Genomic DNA, 23,346 nt, shown 5'->3' on the forward strand with positions numbered 1-23,346 from the left:
AATTACCATCTGTGCAACCATTTACTTGGGGTATCAATAAAGAAACCTTGATCTTAATATTGTTGTGTCAAGAGGCGTTTTAGCCAGAGTACCCAGCATGCTATGTGGATACTTTGTAAATACCAGTTAAAGTTAAGTGTTTGTTACTTGTGTAGTTGTTGTTACTCACATAGAACGGTAGTTTGTTGTTGTGTGTTAGCTTACCTATTACGGGTTGTGTTGTGTTTGTTTTTATTAATTATGCCCGAATAAGATTTATAGGTGGGGTAAAAGATGGATTCTTAGATGCATCATAATTTGGACGTGGACATTTCTGATTTAATGGACACATGTGATTGATTATTTAAGTGTGTTGAATAAAGTAATACAGGCAGTTCTAAAATGTGGAACTTGCACAGACGCACGTCGCAAAACACAGTAGAGAGAAGTCAGTGTTAGTTAGAAGTTAGAGAAGAGGCCATGATAACCGCTAAGCTGGTTTGAATGTGTAGTAGTGAAACCGCAAAAAAATGCGTGCTTTGTACACTAACAGAAGTCTAACTGGCACCGCATTACAGCAGAGAGTAACCAGCTAAGAAGAATAAATTAGAAAGTACTGTAGTACTTCAGGATACGAGTTTGTTACCTTGAAAAACTCAGTAAATTAAAACCAATTTCATCGGTGCTCGGGACTAAAACAGTGCAATTTTAGCATAAACATGCCATTTAAAAAGAAAAAAACTAACTTTTAAATGATAAATATAAATAAATAAATAAAGACAAACTGTACAATAGAAAATAGTGCAAACAAGTACAGTATTATGAAGTAATGTAATGATAATGTAAAGCATTGGAGAGTGAACTTCTACAGTGCTTCTTTCAAGCTGCTTTGCCGTAAAACACACCATCAGCAGCTTCTCCATATTTTCATGGATACATGTCTGCCGTTTGAATGCTATTTTTCATCATTCTTCTTCAGTATGGTGCAGGCTAGGAGTGCCATGCTCCAAGTGCTTCACCAAGTTAGCGAGCTACACGCTCTATCATGTTTTTGATTATTTCTTTTTTTAATTCAATGCATATCATTCACTTCGTCTCAGCACTGTTTTTCACTATGAATTTCGTCTTTCGCTTTGCTTGGAAAAATAAAGATTTGTCCATCGCTAGCTATAAGCTAATGCTAAAAAGTAAGACCAGATGTTTTAGTCAGATTTTACAGGGTTCACTGTGGCATTCGTTTATCAGCAGCCCCTGTGTTTATGAAAGTGTGGTTATCAGTCACGTTCTTTATCATCATTTTAATTCAAACAGTAATACTAACCTTTACGAGTTTTACTGTGGTTTATCATTAAACTGTTTGTCGTTACATCCCTAGTCTCTGACTATACAGACTAAAATACAGCCTACTGTATCGTAACTACAAGCCACTCAGATTAGCCTGATTAGAATGTGTTAGTGAGCAAGGGGAGAGTATCAAATCTAAAAAAGAAAGAACATATCACCTAATGTTATTGTGGCGGTCCAACTTTATCCATGATGGGCCGCCACAAATAGATGAATGTGTGGGAAACATTGGAATAAGTTTTGCCTCTTAAGTGCAATAGTTTGATTGCCTCTGCTGGTGTTTGCCTCTTTAATGCTTAAACATACGAGTTATAGCTAAAAGTTTGCTTCGATTGGAATCGAGTGAGTTGTGCTGCAGAAAGTCTTGAGGCTTTATTGGTTCGGTGGAGCTTTCAAGCCATAAATGAACTGGCTTCTTTTTTTTCATGCGAGCAAAGTTAGGGCTCAGTGAGGAGTCAATTTGGATGTAACCCCTCTAACTCATTTGTTTGCAAGGAGCAGCTGCAGGGTGCAGATTTGCCTCTCTGCGAGGCATCGGAGCAGAACCACTTCCAAGAAATAAGATGAGTGCAGGACAGAACTGCTGTCGCTCTTATATCTATTGCGTCCTTTTGTCATCTGTTTATCCGGACATGTTTTGTTGTTTGTGCAAAGCTTATTTAATAAGTTTCACATGCTGCAGGAATAATGCCGATGTTTATGCACCACATTGCATAGTCAATAGAGCCCTGCTGACCCTATGCTACTGATCAGCCGTAGTCATATACTAACCATTACAGTTAACTTTTTATTGCTAGCTGGCTTTTATGTTCCTCACACTTCTAAAATGAATTAGCTCTGTGCATTGTCCTCTCTACCATGCACTCGCTTTCACGCGGCCAGCATTCAGGTGTTTATGTGCAAGTGCATATGTGTCAGGGAGAACGCGAGGGGCCTTAAAATATTCATGGCCTGCATTCAGCGGCATTATTCCGAACATCAATATTGCATAGGGCTTCTAAATGCCTTTGTTTCAGGGTGCTTTCTGCCTAACTCCTTCCTGCCAGACACATGTTGACGACTGTAAACATTCATGTGTCACAAGGCGCATAATAGGATTAATAAATTGTAGTGGGCTTCCTGACGCATCCCAAAAACTTGCATAGTAGGCTAATTAGAGACTCTGAATCAGAGGTCTCCAACCTTTTTTCCTTTGACAGCTACATTTACAGATTGAAATTGGCTGAAAGCTACTCATTTATTTACTTATTCTCGACTCAACATATATTTTCATAGCTTTTTTCAACCCAACCCATGTAAATAAGCTTGTTTTGTCAGATCATAAACAAAATGTTGAACTCCACAATTCAATAATTGCATTAAAACTTAAAGGAAACCTATTACACGAAACCAACTTTTTTTTTTTACCCATTTGTACCTGTATTTGTATATTTGGGATCTGCTTAAGTCCAGAAAATATTAAATCAACCCATGAGAGCATTGCGGAAATACTTATAAAACAATGTTGCCTTCTTTCATACTTCCTCCAAACAATCCGTTTTTTGTTACGTTTTACCCAATTGTGACGTCAGCAGATATCTCCATATGTGGTGCAGAAGAGCTTTGCGTGAGTATGCCATAATAGTCCAGCGCTGTAGCCAATAAGCTCCTTATTTTTCTCCATCCTCTTTTTGTGGGGCAGATTGGCTTGTACATGCACATGCATCCTCCGCTGTTGCCATTTCTAATACAAAGTATCATATAGTTCTAACCTATATATATATCTGTCAGTAGACTCGGAATGGAAGCGCTAATAACTAAAACCGTGTTGAAGACAGTGTTGAAATAAGAAAAAATAAAGACAGCCAACAAAACGGGCATCCTGAAGAGACTGTCAGAAAACAGCTTAAAGGCCTACTGAAATGAGATTTTGTTATTTAAACGGGGATAACAGGTCCATTCTATGTGTCATACTTGATCATTTCGCGATATTGCCATATTTTTGCTGAAAGGATTAGTAGAGAACATCGACGATAAAGTTCGCAACTTTTGGTCGCTGATAAAAAAGCATTGCCTGTACCGGAAGTAGCGTGACGTCACAGGTTGTGGAGCTCCTCACGTCTGCACATTGTTTACAATCATGGCCACCAGCAGCGAGAGCGATTCGGACCGAGAAAGCGACGATTACCCCATTAATTTGAGCGAGAATGAAAGATTTGTGGATGAGGAAAGTGAGAGTGAAGGATTAGAGGGCAGTGGAAGCGATTCAGATAGGGAAGATGCTGTGAGAGGCGGGTGGGACCTGATATTCAGCTGGGAATGACTAAAACAGTAAATAAACACAAGACATATATATATATTCTCTATTAGCCACAACACAACCAGGCTTGTATTTAATATGCCACAAATTAATCCAGCATAGCAAACACCTCCCCCCTCCCGTCCATATAACCCGCCAATACAAATCAAACACCCGCACAACACACTCAATCCCACAGCCCAAAGTACCGTTCACCTCCGCAAAGTTCATACAGCACATATATTTCCCCAAAGTTACGTACGTGACATGCACATAGCGGCATGCACGTACGGGCGAGCGATCAAATGTTTGGAAGCCGCAGCTGCGGACTCACGGTAGCACGTATCCAACTCAAAGTCCTCCTGGTAAGAGTCTCTGTTGTCCCCAGTTCTCCACAGGCCAATGTGTATCCAACTCAAAGTCCTCCTGGTAAGAGTCTCTGTTGTCCCACTTCTCCACAGGCCAATGGTAAAGCTTGACTGTCATATTTCGGGAATGTAAACAATGAAACACCGGCTACGTGTTTGTGTTGCGGCAGCCGGCCGCTAATACACCGCTTCCCACCTACAGCTTTCTTCTTTGCTGTCTTCATTGTTCATTAAACAAATTGCAAAAGATTCACCAACACAGATGTCCAGAATACTGTGGAATTTTGCGATGAAAACAGACGACTTAATAGCTGGCCACAATGGTGTCCCAAAATGTCCGCTACAATCCGTGACGTCACGCGCAAACGTCATCATACCGAGACATTTTCAGCAGGATATTTCGCGGGAAATTTAAAATTGCACTTTACTAAACTAACCCGGCCGTATTGGTATGTGTTGCAATGTTAAGATTTCATCATTGATATATAAACTATCAGACTGCGTGGTCGGTAGTAGTGGGTTTCAGTAGGCCTTTAAAAACAGTTCGTAAAACATGATTTATGCAAAATTTTGACCAAAGAACCACCATTACATGTTATGTAGACCACAAGGGAGTGTTTTAAATGATGAAATAAAATCCCTGTAAAAAAAAAAAAAAAAAAAAAAAAAAAAGTGTTCTTGTTCATCTTGTGTTTCAGTATACATCTCCCATGTATCTCACGTTATGAAGTAAAAACTGGAATGCTGTGAAATTATGCTCTATATTACGCATTTTACCCACTGACACACTGCAGGTCAGACAAACACACTTGTTTATATTTGTTAAACAAAATGTTGGTTCATCTACGTACTGTATGTTACAACATTTTTAGATGTTTAATATCATGCCATACCTCATCATATGAATCATTAAAATACCTTTTAATTTGATACCTACCTTCAGTCTTCCAAAACTCTGTCTTTCTTGTTTATCCCAACTCAATTACATTTTTAACACTTGGAGAGTTCAGCGTATGAAATGTGTTCAATCTTTTCAGTCTTAATTGACGTGAAATATTTTCCATAATTGGTCAGTTGTTATAGCACACTAATACAGTTCAATATTGCACACATATACACAGATGATTGTTTAAAGTGGCAAACAGGACATGACCCAATAATTCAAAGTCAAAAAGTTATATTTTGCAAGCTCATATTTTAAATTAAAATATTTAAACGTGATTAGTTGTATTTTGTCTGTCGTTAATACCTAATTAATCGCGATTTATCACAGATAATTTAATACAAAAAAAATAAAATGTATTAGTGTTCCTTTAGGAAAAATAAATTTACATGAGCACTGATAAATATATAAATAATAAATTAACTTTACTCCAGTCGAATGTTGCCATGCTGCTGTTTGAATGGGTTGAATTTGAGCTTCACTTTTTTGTTCCACTCACTTTCACAATGTTTTCAGTCTGCATATACATTTAATACCAAAATAAAGTTAAAACAAAATTATAAAACCAGTAGCTGAAGTATAAAATGACAAACAACCAGCAATAAAAGCCACAGACGCTCAGACTCGGATGTGCATTGTGAAGACAGTAATTTATTCATTTTAAGTGTGATTGCAAAATAATGTATACTCCACATGTATGTTCTTTTATATCAATGAAGTTGAAGTAATTCCAATATTTACCCCCTGAAAACTCCAGTTGTTAACTCTTGAGATCGTGCCCCTCGAGGCCTGGTATAGAGACATGATGTTCACTTGCGAGAATATTTTTGAATGGCGATCTACTAAGCTATGAGAATCGATTCCCAGTTACTATCTTATACTATTCTGGAATTTATTACTTGTTGTTTATGTAAAAGAGTCGTTCAAAAAGCTTATTTGTTCGGCCAGTAGAATATTTCTTGAACCCTCTAGCAAGGTACTTGGAAAGGCGTGACGAGCTTCTGGTAACATGTCGACACCTGCGCTAAATGTGTGAATGTGAGTGTGAATTATTTAGTGTAAATTTGTCTCCAAGTTCTTTTATTTACTGAAGACCAGTACAGGGTGTACCACAGTCAGCTGGGATATGCTCTAGCTCACAGGGACATGGTTTGTAACATCTTACCTTGAACATGGACTAACAATAGCAAGTGGTCAATGGCCCCTTGTCCGTAAGATATTCCATGACATACGCCAAGCGTACGGATATTTCGGATTCAACCCTGGAGCTGCCAAAAGGCCAAAAGCCACAGAACCACAATACCATTATACGGCATGACTTCTTGTTAGGTGCTTACCATCCACTTGGGTAAAACAGAATCCATCCTGTTTGGGTCCCACATCAAACTTAAGAGAGTCAATCACTTCACCATAAAAGTAGGTGACAGTGTCATCACCAGGAAAGATGAGGTCACCTACCTAGGTTCCATTCTAGAGGCTAACCTTTCCTGTGATAAAATGGCAACCAAGGTAATCAAAAAGGTTAACCAACGAACGAGATTTCTCTACAGAATTTCCTCTCTGGTCAACAAAAGCACCTTGAGGATTCTGGCGGGAACTCTCGTTCAACCCTTTTTCGATTACGCATGCACCTCCTGGTACCCTAGCACCTCCAAAACCCTCAAATCTAAACTCCAAACATCTCAGAACAAGCTAGTCAGGTTACTTCTAGACCTCCACCCCAGATCCCACCTCACTCCTACCCACTTCTCTAAAGTGGGCTGGCTCAAGGTGGAGGACAGAGTTAAACAACTTGCACTGAGCCTAGTCTATAAAATCCGCTACACCTCCCTGATACCGAAGTACATGTCAAACTACTTCCTTAACGTAAATGACCGCCATAACCACAACACCAGGGGGTGCTCCACTAACCACGTTAAACCCAGATTCCGAACTAACAAAGGTCTTAACTCATTCTCTTTCTATGCCACATCAATGTGGAATGCGCTCCCAACAGGTATAAAAGAAAGGGCATCTCTATCCTCCTTCAAAACCGCTATAAAAGTTCACCTCCAGGCAGCTACAACCCTAAACTAACACCCTCCCCGGATTGCTAATAATCAAATGTAAACAATCAAATGCAGATTCTTTTTCTTATGCCTTCTGATCTCTCTCTCTCTCTCTCTCTCTCTATGTCCACTACTTGATGTCCATATCCGCACCCCCCCACCCCACCCCCCCTCCACACTCCTGATTGTAAATAATGTAAATAATTCAATGTGATTATCTTGTGTGATGACTGTATTATGATGATAGTATATATGATAGTATATATCTGTATCATGAATCAATTTAAGTGGACCCCGACTTAAACAAGTTGAAAAACTTATTCGGGTGTTACCATTTAGTGGTCAATTGTACGGAATATGTACTTCACTGTGCAACCTACTAATAAAAGTCTCAATCAATCAATCAATCAATACATCCATAAAGCCGTCCCCAAACACCGCCAACCCAGTTGTTTTCTTGCAAGTGTTGCCGCTTAATTTTCAGTAGTCCTTCAACATCATTCCATTTAAACTGAACATTTTTGTTTTTCCTTTACTAGCCTCTTCCCCACCTGGTGTCAATCTTTTACAGCCAAATGAAAAATGTCTTCAATATCCCAGGGAGAGTGCAATAATGGCGAGAAAGCAATAGAGCTGAAGCAGAATGATAGCATCCAGGTAGTCATAGAAGTTATTTTTTATGCTAGCTTTTCCTTTCTGCTATCTTATTATGTACGGTGTTTTTGCATAGTGCCAAAGCCAGTTCACTGCTCCGAATCATGACCTAGAGTCTGCTTTACAGGTATAGTGGCCAAGCAGCGAATGTATGGAAATGGTGCATGTAAAAGGTCATTAGGAAGCGCCTCGTGTGTGTGTGTGTGTGTGTGTGTGTGTGTGTGTGTGTGTGTGTGTGTGTGTGTGTGTGTGTGTGTGTGTGTGTGTGTGTGTGTGTGTGTGTGTGTGTGTGTGTGTGTGTGTGTGTGTGTGTGTGTGTGTGTGTGTGTGTGTGTGTGTGTGTGTGTGTGTGTGTGTGTGTGTGAACCATATGATGGATGGAGTGTGCTGACATGTGCAGCCCAGCGGACTGTGAGTAGACGTGGCTGGGCTCCCTCCCATCTCTTTTCCCAACTCCTCACTTTCCTCTTTGCTTGGTTTCTTCCAGGGCCAAACATGTCATGTTGCTGCTACTCACTTCTTCTTTTTTTTTTTTGGTCTTGGGGTGGGGGGCATGCCAGCCATCTCCTCCTGTTCTCCGCTACTCTTTGACGTTTTAGTCCGGTTGCAGGATACATGGCGACTTGGAGGCATCCACCATGACCTCTGTGTCATCTTAGGGTTAGGGTTAGGTAACAGCATGGGATCTTACAGTCATCACTTCGGCCTGTCTATTTGGATCTTTCGCTGACTATTGTATGGTTTTGTTAAAAAGTGAAGTAAAGTCAATTATATTTATATAGTGCTTTTCTCTAGGGACTCAAAGTGCTTTACATAGTGAAACCCAGTATCTACTAACCTGACTCTCGCCAGATCCTTGTAGTTCACTGAGCTCCATACAAGGATCTGGGCTCGAGGGCATTGCAAACTCCTTCAAGATAGCAAAAAATAATGAACCAATCAGGATTGCCGGGCGGGATTTCATAGATGTGACATTGATGGTCAGCAGTATGCTGTTTGATTCAAACAACAATGGCGGCATGCAGTGAGGAGTCGTGTGCTGACATTGATTCTGCTATTGCAACTGTTTTGCGACATCGATCGTCTACTGACATTGGTCCGTTGTTTCAGTAAAAGTTCTCTAACTTTTCGCTCTGTCGTTATCCAATATGTTGGCTGTTCTGTTTTGGATTTCCCAGCGTCGCTCTCATCAGCATCACGGGTTGATTTCCATGGGAGTGATTGAAGTAGCACGTCATTCAAGGTAACGGACAAGTGGTTTATCCAATCACATACAATGATTTTTTTTACAAGGCCCCGCCTTCTAAAATACATCTACTATTGAGAAGTCCCAGATCCTTGTGTGGAGCTCAGCGAACTACAAGGATCTGTCGAGAGTCAGGTTAATTATCTACATCTTTAAGCTACATTTTAAACCAGTGTGGGTGGCACTGGGAGCAGGTGTGTAATGTGTCCTGAACAATGACACAACAGCAGTGAATAGGATAGCGGAAGCGGAGATCAAACCTGGAACCCCCCAAGTTGCTGGCACGGCTGCTCTACCAACCAAATACTTTGTGTAACATTGTGTGTAACGTGCTGGACATGAGGTGGTAAGCGAGCCTGTGTAACTAATATGGTGGCCGACAGGGAAAAAACTTGCAGCAACGCCACATTGTTACAAACACAAAATAGGAGAGTGACTTCATACAGTTCAGTTCTTCATACAGAAAGTTCCTCAACATCCTGAGACAACTACACGATGGGATGCGAGCCTGTGTCCGCATTGGAGGCCAGCAATCCCCCTCTTTTAATGTGAAAGTCGGGGTCAGGCAGGGATGTGTCCTAGCCCCTGTCATATTCGACATCTTTCTCTCAGCAGTCACCCTCCTCTCACACAAAGCTCTGGGAATCACAGATGGCATCCACATACAGTTCCGGCTGGACGGCAGTCTCTTCAACATCTGGCGCCTCCAGGCCTTCACTAAAATTACAAAACAACAGACCCTAGAACTTCAGTATGCTGACGATTGTGCTCTCCTTGCCCACACGCCAGAATCTCTACAACGTGCACTTAACGTGGTGTCATCCACATACAGTGCCCTAGGACTCAAGGTCAACATTTCAAAAACACAGATCATTGCGCAACACTCTACCCACCAGTCAGAAGTGCCTGTCTTTAACATTGATGGTCAGCAGCTCACCATCGTTCCACATTTCACCTACCTCGGAAGCGTCCTGTCCCCCACCTGTAACATCGATAATGACATCCAGGTCCGTGTTGGTTTAGCGTCTGCTGCCTTCGGTAAGCTCAAAACCAGGGTCTTCCTGAACAGAAACCTGACAGTTTCCACCAAAGCAGCTGTTTACAAAGCAGTTTGTCTGTCCACACTTCTATACGGCTCGGAAGCCTGGACCCCTTACCAAAGGCACGTCAGAATCCTGGAGAGATACCACATCCGCTGCCTGCAACGGATCCTGGGTCTGACCTGGGAGGACAGAGTCCCACATGTGGATATTTATGACCGGACCCAAACACCCAGCATCCAAGTGTTCCTTGCGCAAAGACATCTGCGCTGGGTGGGGCATGTAATCCGCATGCCCGCCCAGAGGCTCCCCCGACAGATCCTCTACGGCCAACTCCAGGAAAGCTGTAGGTCTCCTGGGGGTCAGCGGAAACGCTACAAGGACCACATAAAAACCCTCCTGAAGCGCTGTGCTATCCAGCCTTCCGTACTGGAAGTCTTGGCTGCTGATCGCCACACCTGGCGCAACTGCAGTCACGTCGGCATTGCTCATCTCCAGGAGCAGACCACTGAGAGGAGAAAACAACAACGATTACAGCGACATCAGCGCGCTGCAGGGTCCCCCCTCTTAAGCGTGGACTACATCTGCCCCACATGTGGCAAACAATGCGGGTCGCGCATTGGCCTGCACAGCCACATGCAATGGCATATACGAAACCCCCCTAAATAACCCATTACTGGAGCAACGTCATCATCGTAATCGATGGACAGCCAAAGAGAAGAGACACCGGGATCCGAGTTTATTTTTGGTTCTGTGATGAAGTTCGTTCTTTAAAATACTTGTATTGCGAAACAGCATGAACCAAAAAACCGTTACAGGAGCGTAGTTGCGCGTTACGTGATTCAGTCAAATCAACAACGCGAGAGAGATGAATGGACAAGAATATGATGGAAAAAAACAAAAACTACGTGTAAATATCTTGACAAATAGGAGGCTTGTTATCTTTACCGAAAGCAGAGGAGGAAGCTGCTCACACTTCCTCATGCTTTCTTTAACATCAAGGGAGAAATGTCATTAGCCAACTTGAAAAATATCTCCAATATAAACACTTGAAAGCGGACCAGAGTTGTTTTTTGTTTTTTTGTTATGACATTTTACAGAGTTCTTTTCTATGACACCACATAACCCGCTAACTTGTGGAAGTGTGTGTCACAATGGCCCAGCCGTTAGTGACACACACGTTAGTTTGAATCCCGTCTGGCACATTTCGTAATTATTTTAACGGTTATTTGTGATGAAAGTTAAAATCCCTTGTTTTGCTGGAAAATTTCCCATATTCAGAAATGCAAATGTTTTCAGGTATGCGCTGTGGAGTACACCCTTAGTCTAATTTGTAATAGTTTGAATGTGTAAGACAATTTTCACTGAACTATTTTTCACTTAGTGAGTATTGGCATTGTTCTACTAATCTTTAAGTCTGTGCTCCCTTAGGATTCAACTTGAAGTTTATTGGATCTTCAGCTGAATCCTCAGTCTTTTTTTTACTTGATCGTCACCACCGTTTGATTTCAGACAGAAGAGGATGTTTCAGGGTTTCAGGGACACTCCTCCTATGCTCTCTCTAATCAAGCACACTGTCGCTGCACCAGGAAACGTGTTGCTAGGTAACTGCAAGAACCCAGCGACGGGGTTCAAATAGTGGTCTCGGTGTGTGCTTCATACTGCTGTTTTCAAGACGTTAAATATTGACAAAGTATTTTGAAACCATCCATATTCATCTCCAATATTTGTTTTGCTGCCTCTTCTGTGTGTTCAGAGGCTTGTAACTCATGTGTGTTGAAAATTAATTAATAAGCGAGTATAATTGCATTTATCTGTGCTTCATTGGGTCCCTAATTGCATTGGTGACCTTTTTGAATCATTTTGGGACATGTAGCAACTGTCTCGCACCGGGCTTGTGTTGTGGGTTTCAGCTGATAAACGCTCATCACACTTTGACACTTCGCAGTTGAATTACACAGGTGCTAATTAAAATACCACAAAGAAGACATTGTTTCCTATGGCCTCATCAATGTTAAAATTCTCACAAAAACGTGAACCTTGGAAAAATATTTACTGGACGATGTTGTCGATGTCCCGCAGGCTTGAAGCTGAGAAAGCCCGTACATCAGCGCAAGCTCAGGCTGAGACCAGGCGTCACGTGGAGGACGAGGTGTCCAGAATTCTGTCTTCAGAACGCACTGTCGCCCAGGAGAGCCTCCAGCAGGCTGTCCTCAGGGAGAGGATCGCCACTGAGGACGAAAAGCTACGTGCTCAGCTCTTTGTAAGTACATTGTTTCTTCTGCCAGGAGGTTATGTAATTGTTGCCAATAGTTTGTCTTTCTGTGTGGGGTTTGTAACAGATAAAAACATATTTTCAAATTTAGAAATCCTTTATATCTGTATAAGCCTTAACTTTCAGGAAACGTCCAGAAGGGATAAGAAACAAATCATAACATTTTGGGTCTGGTCAATATAATAATGTAGTACTTTATTCTACGTTTACATCATGAGCTTTGACTTTTGCGTGTGTGATTGTGGCCTCGCCTCCACCCACAGAGACAAAGGCAGTGGCTGTCTGACAAGAGGCTAGACTCTGTTCTTTCATTCTACTGTAGATAACACCAAATGTTTTCATTTATTTTATAGGGACATTGCACAATACATACATTGCACTAGATATAACAATAACCTAATTTTCATCTTTTCAAGTTATGGGCAGATTTTGATGAAAGTTTCAGAAAATGTCGGAAATGTGATAAGGAAAATATAAGTACATTTTGGAGCTGTTTCAGATCACCGTCTGGATTCAGGACATTTTTACTATTGGGATTGAGGGCCTGGTGGAGGAGTACTTTTCCAGTTGACATGTATGCATTCACTCTAGGGATGCACTAAAATGAAAATTCTAATCCGAAACCGGAAATGAAGAGACCAAGGAACAAAACCGAAACACAGAAATAAATTATTATTACCACCATTGCGTTTATAGCTATGACTGTGTAGTGACCTAACACAAATCGAAGCATTGTAGTTATACTTCAAATAATAAAACAATCTTAAAATTCCAAAAATATTTGTTTACCACAGGAATTCCAACATTGTGAAACAAAAATTATAATATGCGGGCCATATACTGAATGGCGCCACAGACGAAGTCGACACGCTCAGGTCCTTTTCTGGGTGGTGGTGTTCACATAATCAGAATGGCGATTGGAATGTTTCGATTTCAGGTGATTAAACCGACATAGATAATGTCTTTGCAGAAGATCCACTTCTTGATATTCCACACTGTACGTTTTGCAGATGAATGTCTTACATTGAAGTATGTCCATACTGCAGACATGTTGCCTCCATTCCATACAAGCGTGTGCTTCCTGCTTACGTCATCAAAACATTCGGTTTGCGCAGTGTTGTTTCGGTGATAAAAATCTTTCGGACGAAAATTGGGTGCAACATTGATTTACTCCATGAAATTTGCAAACTTTTTTCATGAGCGCGCTCTCGTTCTGTAAGGTGAATGAATCTTTGTGCCACATTGGACAGATCATGCCTGCCTCACTGAAAAATTTCAAGGTTGTTGGTGTGTGAGCATCACTGTGAGTGAGAGTTCATTGATCCTCTGCTTGCACACACAAACACTTTACCTCCAGACTTGCGTACACACTACATCAACACATAGTCAGTTGATATCTCTGCCATGAAATGTAATATTCTCTATGTGTGCCTTCTTACTTTCTGTCTGTGGTCTGTATTCTCCTAAATTGTTTTGTTTTTGGGACTAAACACATTTTCTGTCTTCTACAAACACATGCTATTGATGGTATAACTCATTTCACACACTCATGGCCATAATAGGAAAAATATTACTTTTTATGAGGCAGCAAGCAGCGAGAGAGAAAGCGAGAGACTTGTGCACATTATTCTTCATTCTCACAAATAAATTCATTAAGATGTCCTGAAACACACTCGATTTGTTGCTGAGGCAGCGTTTCGCTTTCATTCGAGTAAGGCAGAACATGTTGTTATTAAGTATCTTTAAAAGGTAGTTCAATATTCAATCAAGAGCTTTGACTGTATTTCCTTGTGCTTTTAATTGAATGTGAATTGACCTGAAGCCTGTTCTTGACATTGATTGCCGCTTAAAACATTTGTCATTGGGGCACACTGCTACTGCTGGGCGTGCTATTGATTAGTTCGTCGCCCATTCTACTCATTAAGATACAGGTCACGATGAGAGCACTTCTTTGACAACAACATACATTTCCTTCTCTACATTACACACAATAAAAACCATCATGTGAACAGTTATGCCTCCCCACGCCAAGCTAAAACCATAACCTCTGCAGCCATGCTAAGGAGTTACAATTGTAGTCCAGGGCAAGAGTTCAAACGTTGTGTCGGTTTTAAATTCAGCTCATTGATTCTGCATCACAAGGCCCATCTTTACTCCACAATTTACAATAGATAAATTAGCTTTAGGTTGCGCTCATGCTGGACCGTTTAGAGTTAGTGTTCTGTTCTGTGCTCCAACATACGGAAACTGAAACAGTATATGAAAATTTGGTACCTTTGTACACAAATGACTGTAATGTGATGGCTATTTTCATGGTATTAGTGATAACCTATGGTACTCATTTCGTAAGGAATGAGTACCAAGGAATTTAGGGATTTCACCATCTACGGTCCGTAATATCATCAAAAGGTTTAGAGAATCTGGATAAATTCATGCACGTAAGCGGCAAGGCCGAAAACCAACATTGAATGCCCGTGACCTTCGATCCCTCAGGCGGTACTGCATCAAAAACCAACAACAACAAAAAAAGTGTGTAAAGGACATACGAAAGCCATTTATCAACAACACCCAGAAACGCCGCCGGCTTCGTTGGGCCCGAGCTTATCTAAGATGGACTGATGCAAAGTGGAAAAGTGTTCTGTGGTCTGACAAGTCCACATTTCAAATTGTTTTTGGAAACTGTGGTTGTGGTGTCCTCCGGACCAAAGAGGAAAATAACCATCCGGACTGTTCTAGGGGCAAAGTTCAAAAGCCAGCATCTGTGATGGTATGGGGGTGTATTAGTGCCCAAGACATGGGTAACTTAAAGGCCTACTGAAACCCACTACTACCGACCACGCAGTCTGATAGTTTATATATCAATGATGAAATCTTAACATTATAACACATGCCAATACGGCCGGGTTAACTTATAAAGTGACATTTTAAATTTGCCGCTAAACTTCCGGTTCGAAACGCCTCTGAGGATGACGTATGCGCGTGACATAGCCCGGCGAACACGGGTATGCCTTCCACATTGAAGCCAATACGAAAAAGCTCTGTTTTCATTTCATAATTCCACAGTATTCTGGACATCTGTGTTCGTGAATCTGTTGCAATCATGTTCATTGCATTATGAAGAAGGAAGCTGAGCAAGCAAAGAAGAAAGTTGTCGGTGCGAAATGGACGTATTTTTCGAACGTAGTCAGCAACAACAGTACACAGCCGGCGCTTCTTTGTTTACATTCCCGAAAGATGCAGTCAAGATGGAAGAACTCGGATAACAGAGACTCTAACCAGGAGGACTTTTGACTTCGATACACAGACGCCTGTAGAGAACTGGGACAACACAGACTCTTACCAGGATTACTTTGATTTGGATGACAAAGACGCAGACGTGCTACTGTGAGTATGCAGCTTTGGCTTTTAAACATTTGATCGCTTGACCGTATGTGCGCAACTTTTTTTTGCGTATGTACGTAACTTTTTTAAAATATATAAGCTTTATGAACCTTGGGTTAGGTGAACAGTCTTTTGGGCTGAGTGATTGTGTGTGTTGATCAGGTGTTTGAATTGTATTGGCGTGTTCTATGGAGCTAGGAGCTAGCATAGGAGCTAGGAGCTAACATAACAAACACGCAGGTGTTTTTATGCAGGATTAATTTGTGGCATATTAAATATAAGCCTGGTTGTGTTGTGGCTAATAGAGTATATATATGTCTTGTGTTTATTTACTGTTGTAGTCATTCCCAGCTGAATATCAGGTACCGTGAGTATGCAGCCTTGGCTGCTAAACATTTGATAGCTTGACCGTATGTGCGCGTCACGTACGTAACTTTTTAAAAATATATAAGCTTTATGAACCTTGGGTTAGGTGAACGGTCTTTTGGGCTGAGTGATTGTGTGTGTTGATCAGGTGTTTGAATTGTATTGGCGTGTTCTATGGAGCTAGGAGCTAGCAGAGGAGCTAGGAGCTAGCGTAACAAACACGCAGGTGTTTTTATGCAGGATTCATTTGTGGCATATTAAATATAAGCCTGGTAAAAATGACTGCCAGTTTGCGCCTGTGGCCTCTCCGACCACCACCAAACATTAATTCACATTCATACAGTGCTATGTGAGTGGCACTGGGACCCAGGTGGGTGAAGTGTCTTGCCCAACCCTCAAGTTTCTGATCATCCACTCTACAATCTGAGCCTTATAGGCAGTAGTATCAGAATGACTCTAAATAATCCACAAGTCAGGGAAAGTGTAGAAGTGATGGCACAAGAAAGTGAACTGAAGTACAGATTCATCCAAACACTGCACAAATATCCTTGTGTGAGTATGCCCTTAGTTTTGCTGGAGTATCTGATAAAAAACACCATATTCCCCAGACCTTCCTGCCACCACTCGCTCCCCTTCCTTGACAATCCTTCCATCCAGTCAATTCATTAGTAATTGAAACGTCACAGGAGCGTAGGCAGGGTTGCATGTTGTCACTCACTGTTGTCTTCCACGAGGAGAAGGCATGTTCAGTGTCAAAGTTCACATGTGTTCTGCCATTCATGTGGAAGACCATATAGAAGGACTTTGATCAGTTGAGTTAATTGGTAGACTCGTTAGGTACAAATAAAGCTTTTATTGAATTTAGGAGGTCAATACCAGTGAAGGTTAGTAGCCAGAGAGACTGTAGTGTAATAAATAACCTCGCTCTTGATGTTCCCCCGAATCTAATCATGAATAATGATAAACACTAGCATGCACGATTAATGTACTCTCTTCTTCACAGTCTGGAGTTAATTAAATCACGGAGGGAGCTCCATCATGCCCCAACCTTTTTTGATTTTGAACGGCATAGCCCCTCGCGCAGCTAAACCAGTCCATTGGCCAATCCATCACTGGTCACACGGTTTCACGGGCTGCAACCTTAAGGCAGTATTTTCAATCAAACCCAGGTCCATCAATCTTTTTGCGATCCAAACAATGGTCCGAGCACGTTCTACCTGGTGGCAATCCTTCGGTTATTTGCTAGTCTCTTAAAGCTGCAGGATAAGCTTTATTTTCAAAACGCCCTTTTCATGGATGATGAGGAAACCCATGTTTAATATTTGTGTAAAGGAAATGTCCAATAAATGATGTGGTGTTGACCCACTATAAGATGACCCCTATTTTGCAAGACTATATATTTTGTAAAATCCACTTACTACGGTCTCAGTGCCTTGCTGATTCTTCCATCCATCCATCCTTTTTCTACCGCTTGTCCCTTTCGGGGTCGCGGGGGGTGCTGGAGCCTATCTCAGCTGCATTCGGGCGTAAGGCGGGGTACACCCTGGACAAGTCGCCACCTCATCACAGGGCCAACACAGAGACAGACAACATTGTAAATAGGTATTTTATAAACATGTATTATAACATCTATTTGATATTATCAGCCGTCTTCCACATGCAGCAATAAAGCCTTTGACCAGGTGACATACTGTCCTAATAGCTGATTAGCTTAGCCACATTCAGCCTGTTAACTTTAAATCTGCCCGAATGCAGCTGAGATAGGCTCCAGCGACCCCCCGCGACCCCAAAAAGGGACAAGCGGTAGAAAATGGATTGATGGACGGACTTCAACTCTGCAAACTGCAGCCTTGCTTATGTTTGCTCTGCGGGTTTTTTGGGAAAATTTTTACTTATTTGAATCCCTACATTGTCATCCAAACGTTCACCCACTTCTAAGGCTTCTGGCAGAGAACCCAAGCCCCAAGGGAAGATGCTTGCCATCAGAGAACATGTGAACCTCCTCATTGATGTGCTAACAGAAGGTAGCTTAACTATGAGCTACTATCTACAAGCTGCCATTTCAAAATAAATGAATCTACTCACCACATAGAGGAGGAAAATAATATAAGGACGACAGAAACGGTGTCTATTAAAACAAACTGCGTCATCAATTCTCCATAACTTTGTTCCTTACTTGGAAGAAGACACAAGTGCCACCGCCATTGTGGTCATCATTATAATACATCTTATTCTTTGATGTCATTGTTTTTAAATATCATTATTTTATATGTTGTAATTACTTAAGTGTTTGAGTTTGTGCTAAAAGGGAACTGCACTTTTTTGGGGGAATTTTGCCTATCGTTCACCATCAATCCATCTTCTTCTGCTTATCCGGGTCGGGTCCTGGGTGCAGAAGCCTAAGCCCAGATTTCCCTCTCCGCAGCCACTTTGTCCAGCTCTCGAGGCATTCCCAGGCCAACCGGGAGACATAGTCTTCCCAATGTGTCCCGGGTCTTCCCCGTGGCCTCCTACCAGTCGGACCAGCCCTAAACACCTCTCTAGGGAGGCGTTCGGGTGGCATCCTGACTAGATGCCCGAACCACCTCATCTGGTTCCTCTTGATGGGAAGGAGAAGCAGCTTTACTTTGAGCTCCTTCCGAATGACAGAGCTTCTCACCGCCACCCGACAGAGGAAAGTCAATACGGCCGCTTGTACCCGTGATCTTGTCCTTTCGGTCATAACACAACACTCTTGATTACAGGTGAGGATGGGAACGTAGATCGACCGGTACATTGAGAGCTTTGCCTTCCAGCTCAGCTCCTTCTTTACCACAACGGCTCGATACAGTGTCCGCATTACTGAAGACGCCGCACCAATCCGCCTGTCAATCTCACGATCCACTCTTCCCTCACTCGTGAACAAGACTCCGAGGTACCTAAACTCCTCCACTTGGGGCAAGATCTCCCTTTTCTGGGCGAGAACCATGGCCTCGGACTTGGAGGTGTTGATTCTCATCACATTTGCTTCACACTCTGCTACGAACCGATCCAGTGAGAGCTAAAGATCCTGGCCAGATGAAGCCATCAGGACCACATCATCTGCAAAAAACAGAGACCTAATCCTGCAGCCACCAAACCGGATTCCCTCAACGCCCTGACTGCTTCTAGAAATTCTGTCCATAAAAGTTATGAACTGTAAAAAACAAGAAGACAAAGGTTTTTGTTAGCTTTCTAACATATAAAAATCGGCTTGTTCTTGGTGGCTAGCAATGCAGCTAATGGGAGCAATCAAATCTACCACTAAATCACTTTGAAAATGCAATTAAAAAACCATCAACAATACTTCATTTACGTTCCCTAACCTGTATGATAACCAAACTGTAGCGACATTGTTATTGTAAGAGCGAACAATGAGGAACTCTTTTTCTAACGTACTATCACATCAGCGTGCTACGGTATTAGTCGTAGAAGCTAACTACGGCAAGAAATAAGCTAGCTGTTAACTATGGGTAAATACTCCATTTACAGTATGTTGAAATAGCTGCATTAAAGGGACACGCGGTAGAAGATGGATGGATGGATGTTGAGATAGCTTGGCTTCAACTTCCACATTTTGCAGCTTCGATTCACTGTCACCTCACCCTCTTGGCATCTGTCTGCTCCAACATCGCACTCTTCCTTTGTGCTGGCTTCTAGAAGCTGTAGTTCATCTTCCATAATTTCAGATTCAAAAAGATAAGATTGTGAATCTTCATTTGTCCAAAAATAGTCGTGTTCGTTGTTTATTAATAAATCTGCCATGATTAGAACACACTCGCGTGTTTGCAATCCGGAAGGGGTTGTTGCCAGAAGTCAGATGTGCGCTGCTATGGAAACGGAAATAAATGCACCGAAGAATTAGTTCTGGCAATGATTAAAATGACCAAAATGCGGTAAATACATATTACATATTGGTATGAACGTGTCTGTTGCTACATTATATATGGACTTGCAGCATGTACAGTATATAATACGTTGATGGAGGGTTTTGAAGGCTACAACGGTGACTCCCATTAGCCGCATCTTCCAAGCATTTTTTATCATCTTTAGAATTAAAAATTGAAAATAAAAAGATGTGTGTTCTGGTCTATCATAATGATTGTGAACGATAGGCCAAATTCCTAAAAAAGTGCAGTTCCCTTTTAAAGGTTACAAATATACAATATTTGGGGGCGGCATGGTGTAGTGGGTAGAGCGCCCGTGTCAGAAACCTGAGGGTTGCAGGTTCGCTCCCCGCCTCTTACCATCCAAATCGCTGCTGTTGTGTCCTTGGGCAGGACACTTCACCCTTGCCCCCGGTGCCGCTCACACTAGTGAATGAATGATGAATGATAGGTGGTGGTCGGAGGGGCTGTAGGCGCAAACTGGCAGCCACGCTTCCGTCAGTCTACCCCAGGGCAGCTGTGGCTACGAAAGTAGCTTACCACCACCAGGTGTGAATGAATGATGGGTTCTCATTTCTCTGTGAAGCGCTTTGAGTGTCTAGAAAAGTGGAGGGAATATATGGACCTAAAATGCATACTATATTTTTATAAATCCTAAAATAACAGAGGGTCTGGCACGATACCTAAGGGAAAACTGTAATATTAGTCAAAATCAGAAATAAGAAGAAGTCAATTATATTATTGTTATTATTATTCATATTTTATTAATATTTCACTTTAAGTTGTATCTTGGTTTTCGTTAATAATCCGTTACAGAAGCCCAAATATCTGAACATAAAACACATTTTATTAAAAAAATATATAGTTTTTGTGCGAAATACATGTAAATAATAAATAAAATGGATAAATTAACATTTATCATCAAAATTACATTAATTGAAGACTTGGTGGCGATGACGAGGAGCGAAAGGGTACGAATATATTCTGGCCTTTGTACTTCTTGAATTTAGTAGAGCTGTTATTTCTTGTTGTTATTTCTTGAATTTAGTAGAGTTATTTCTTGAATTTAGTAGAGTTGCTTTATCAAAGTGCTGGAAGTCACAACTTTCTTTGGCTCAATGGTAAATTATTTTGCCGTCATACTCAATAGAAAAGGCACAAAGACTGAGTCACCAACATGTGGGATTCTTTGTTTGGCCTTAGAGTAACCAAGACAGCATAAAATAACCTTAAACTTTTGATAAAAACCATGGTATTACTGTAATAACATGCCAATTTTGTCAAATTGCCAATTAAACTAATAACATCCTACTTTTCCCTGGTCAGGTGTTCCATTGTAAGCTTGGCTGTCCTCACAAATATCCCCCCTCACTGTTTTTCCCTCATTGTTGCTCTATGTAAACTGTCGTCTCCACCAGCTGCACTATTCCTTCCCCTTCATGTTTCTTGCTGTCGCATTTCAGAGACAGACGACTGGACCAGCCTGATAACATGCTGACAATTTAATTTCCTCAGTATTAAAGGAGACTTGCTGGGTTTTGAATTGCTGCCCTTTGGTGGTATTACAACAAAAAAAAATCCTCCAGATTTTTTTTTTTGTCAGATGATGGGAAAATTAGGAGTGAGGAAAAAAAGCTCCTTACGTATTATCTTTTGTATGAGATAAAAAAAAGAGGTGTCAGGGGTCCATTTTCCCTCCCACCTCTTTCTCTCCCACGCTCTCCTTATAATGCCGCTCTTGGAGAGAGTCCACCCAAGCGTTTCTTACATGACGGTGCACCTGACCTCACCGGTGCCCAGGCCGTGCCAGTATTGGGTTAGACAGGAGGCCGGTGCCTAATTGGCAGACCTTTTGCATGCCTTACTCTCAGCTAATTGGCACTGCGAGTGGGCATCGAGGCTGTGAAACGACGGCTTACCCTTTGATTTATTGATGAATAACGGTGTCAGGACAGCTTAAATGTACTGCATCAACGTCAATGTGCGGTGATGTGACATACAACTGACACAGAATAAGTGACGGGAATTGCCATTCGGGTTGGGCAGCTTTTGAAATGTGACAATTCCAGTTTTGATTCCAATTTCACGTTTCGATTCTGATTCTTTCTAATCGACAGGGTCAAAAATTTCACTTTATTATTGAATACCTCAATAAAAAAACATTAACACATATCCTGTTTGTTTCAGCAAATTTCAAAGCAGACTTAAGGATGCAGGCCAAACAGGATAAATTAATAGATGGATTGATTGATGGATAGATGGATAGATAGATACAGTAGATACTTTGATAATCGGCTCTGGGATATCCAACACACATGGGAGATTAACAAAACATCCATATTGTTTCCTGGACTCAGTGTAAGTGTGTGCTGATTTTAAAGATAGAAAAGTGTTATGTTCTAGTCATCTCGGGGTTTCCCCTGGATTGCCAAGATACCTGTGGCGGTGGGGGCATGGTTGCGACTGTGGTCAATATGATGTCATCACATTATTTGCCATGATACATATATTTTCTTAAAAAGGCAAACACATGCGTTCATACATTTAAAACAAATCTGCTATTATTAATTGTAACATTAAAATGTATTTATACTTACATAATATCGTTTTGCTCTATTTTTCAATTGTTGCTGCTTATTGTAGAATGTACTTTGAGATTGTTTTTTTTTTCTAGAGATTTCTCTAATCCTTTGTTACGCTTTATTAAAAACGACTAGCAACAAATCTAGCATCTATTTACATCTCAACCAAGGAAGGAACACAAAGTGCTTGTGCGTCTGTTTTCTGCTCTGACGAGAATGGAATTGACTTGATTAATTGCACTATAAAGTACAACAAAATGTGTTTTCAGTACAAGCTGTCTAAGAGCACACATGCAGTAGACAGGGGACTGACCGCCTGTGAGGAAAGACTCACAGCAGCACCGCTTGTACTTGGAGGATATTGGGAGTGTTACATGCTTTCATGCTTCCAAACATCCAAAAAAGTTGCAAGATTTGTCGCTAGTCACTTTTGAGAAAAAAAGTCACTAAGAGGAGTTGGAAAAATAGTAAGTTTAGCGTAAAAGTTGCCAAGTAGACAACAATGCACTGAGGTGTGTGTGTGTGTGTAAAATAAGGATGCACAAACCTGCCTTAAATTGGTTGACACTGCATGGTGCCTTCTGAGGTTGGCAAGACTTGGGTACAAGAATTTATGGCTGGTCCGTGATTGGTTCTTTCGGTAAGTTAGTCAGAATTACTGTCTGCCATGTTGCTCTGTCGTTGTGAGTCGCAAACGACCCTCGTATTATGTCATCACAGAAGTCTTGCAAAATTAAAGCGGCCATATTTTGTAACAGATCTACAATCAACCGATTCATGACTTTCCAACCGGAAATCGACCGACCCATATTACATATAGATCCATCCAGAGGCTCGCCAAACGATGTATACATGCCTCGAAAATTAAAATAAGTTATAGGTTTGTACCAATTAATTTCTACACCCCTAATATATATATGTGTATATATATTTATAT

General features: G+C 41.4%; 1 protein-coding gene across 1 annotated transcript in view; it reads left to right on the plus strand.

Annotated features, from left to right (window-relative positions):
• chchd3a (coiled-coil-helix-coiled-coil-helix domain containing 3a) overlaps positions 1 to 23,346 on the plus strand; it is a 127,677-nt gene that overhangs the window by 32,611 nt on the left and 71,720 nt on the right. Inside the window, exon 5 of the mRNA XM_062064902.1 lies at positions 11,983 to 12,163. Within this exon, the coding sequence (XP_061920886.1) occupies positions 11,983 to 12,163 (181 nt within the window). The remainder of the gene's footprint in view (positions 1 to 11,982; positions 12,164 to 23,346) is intronic.

Source organism: Entelurus aequoreus, linkage group LG12 (genome assembly GCF_033978785.1).
Source record: "Entelurus aequoreus isolate RoL-2023_Sb linkage group LG12, RoL_Eaeq_v1.1, whole genome shotgun sequence".
In the NCBI taxonomy this organism is placed as follows: domain Eukaryota; kingdom Metazoa; phylum Chordata; class Actinopteri; order Syngnathiformes; family Syngnathidae; genus Entelurus; species Entelurus aequoreus.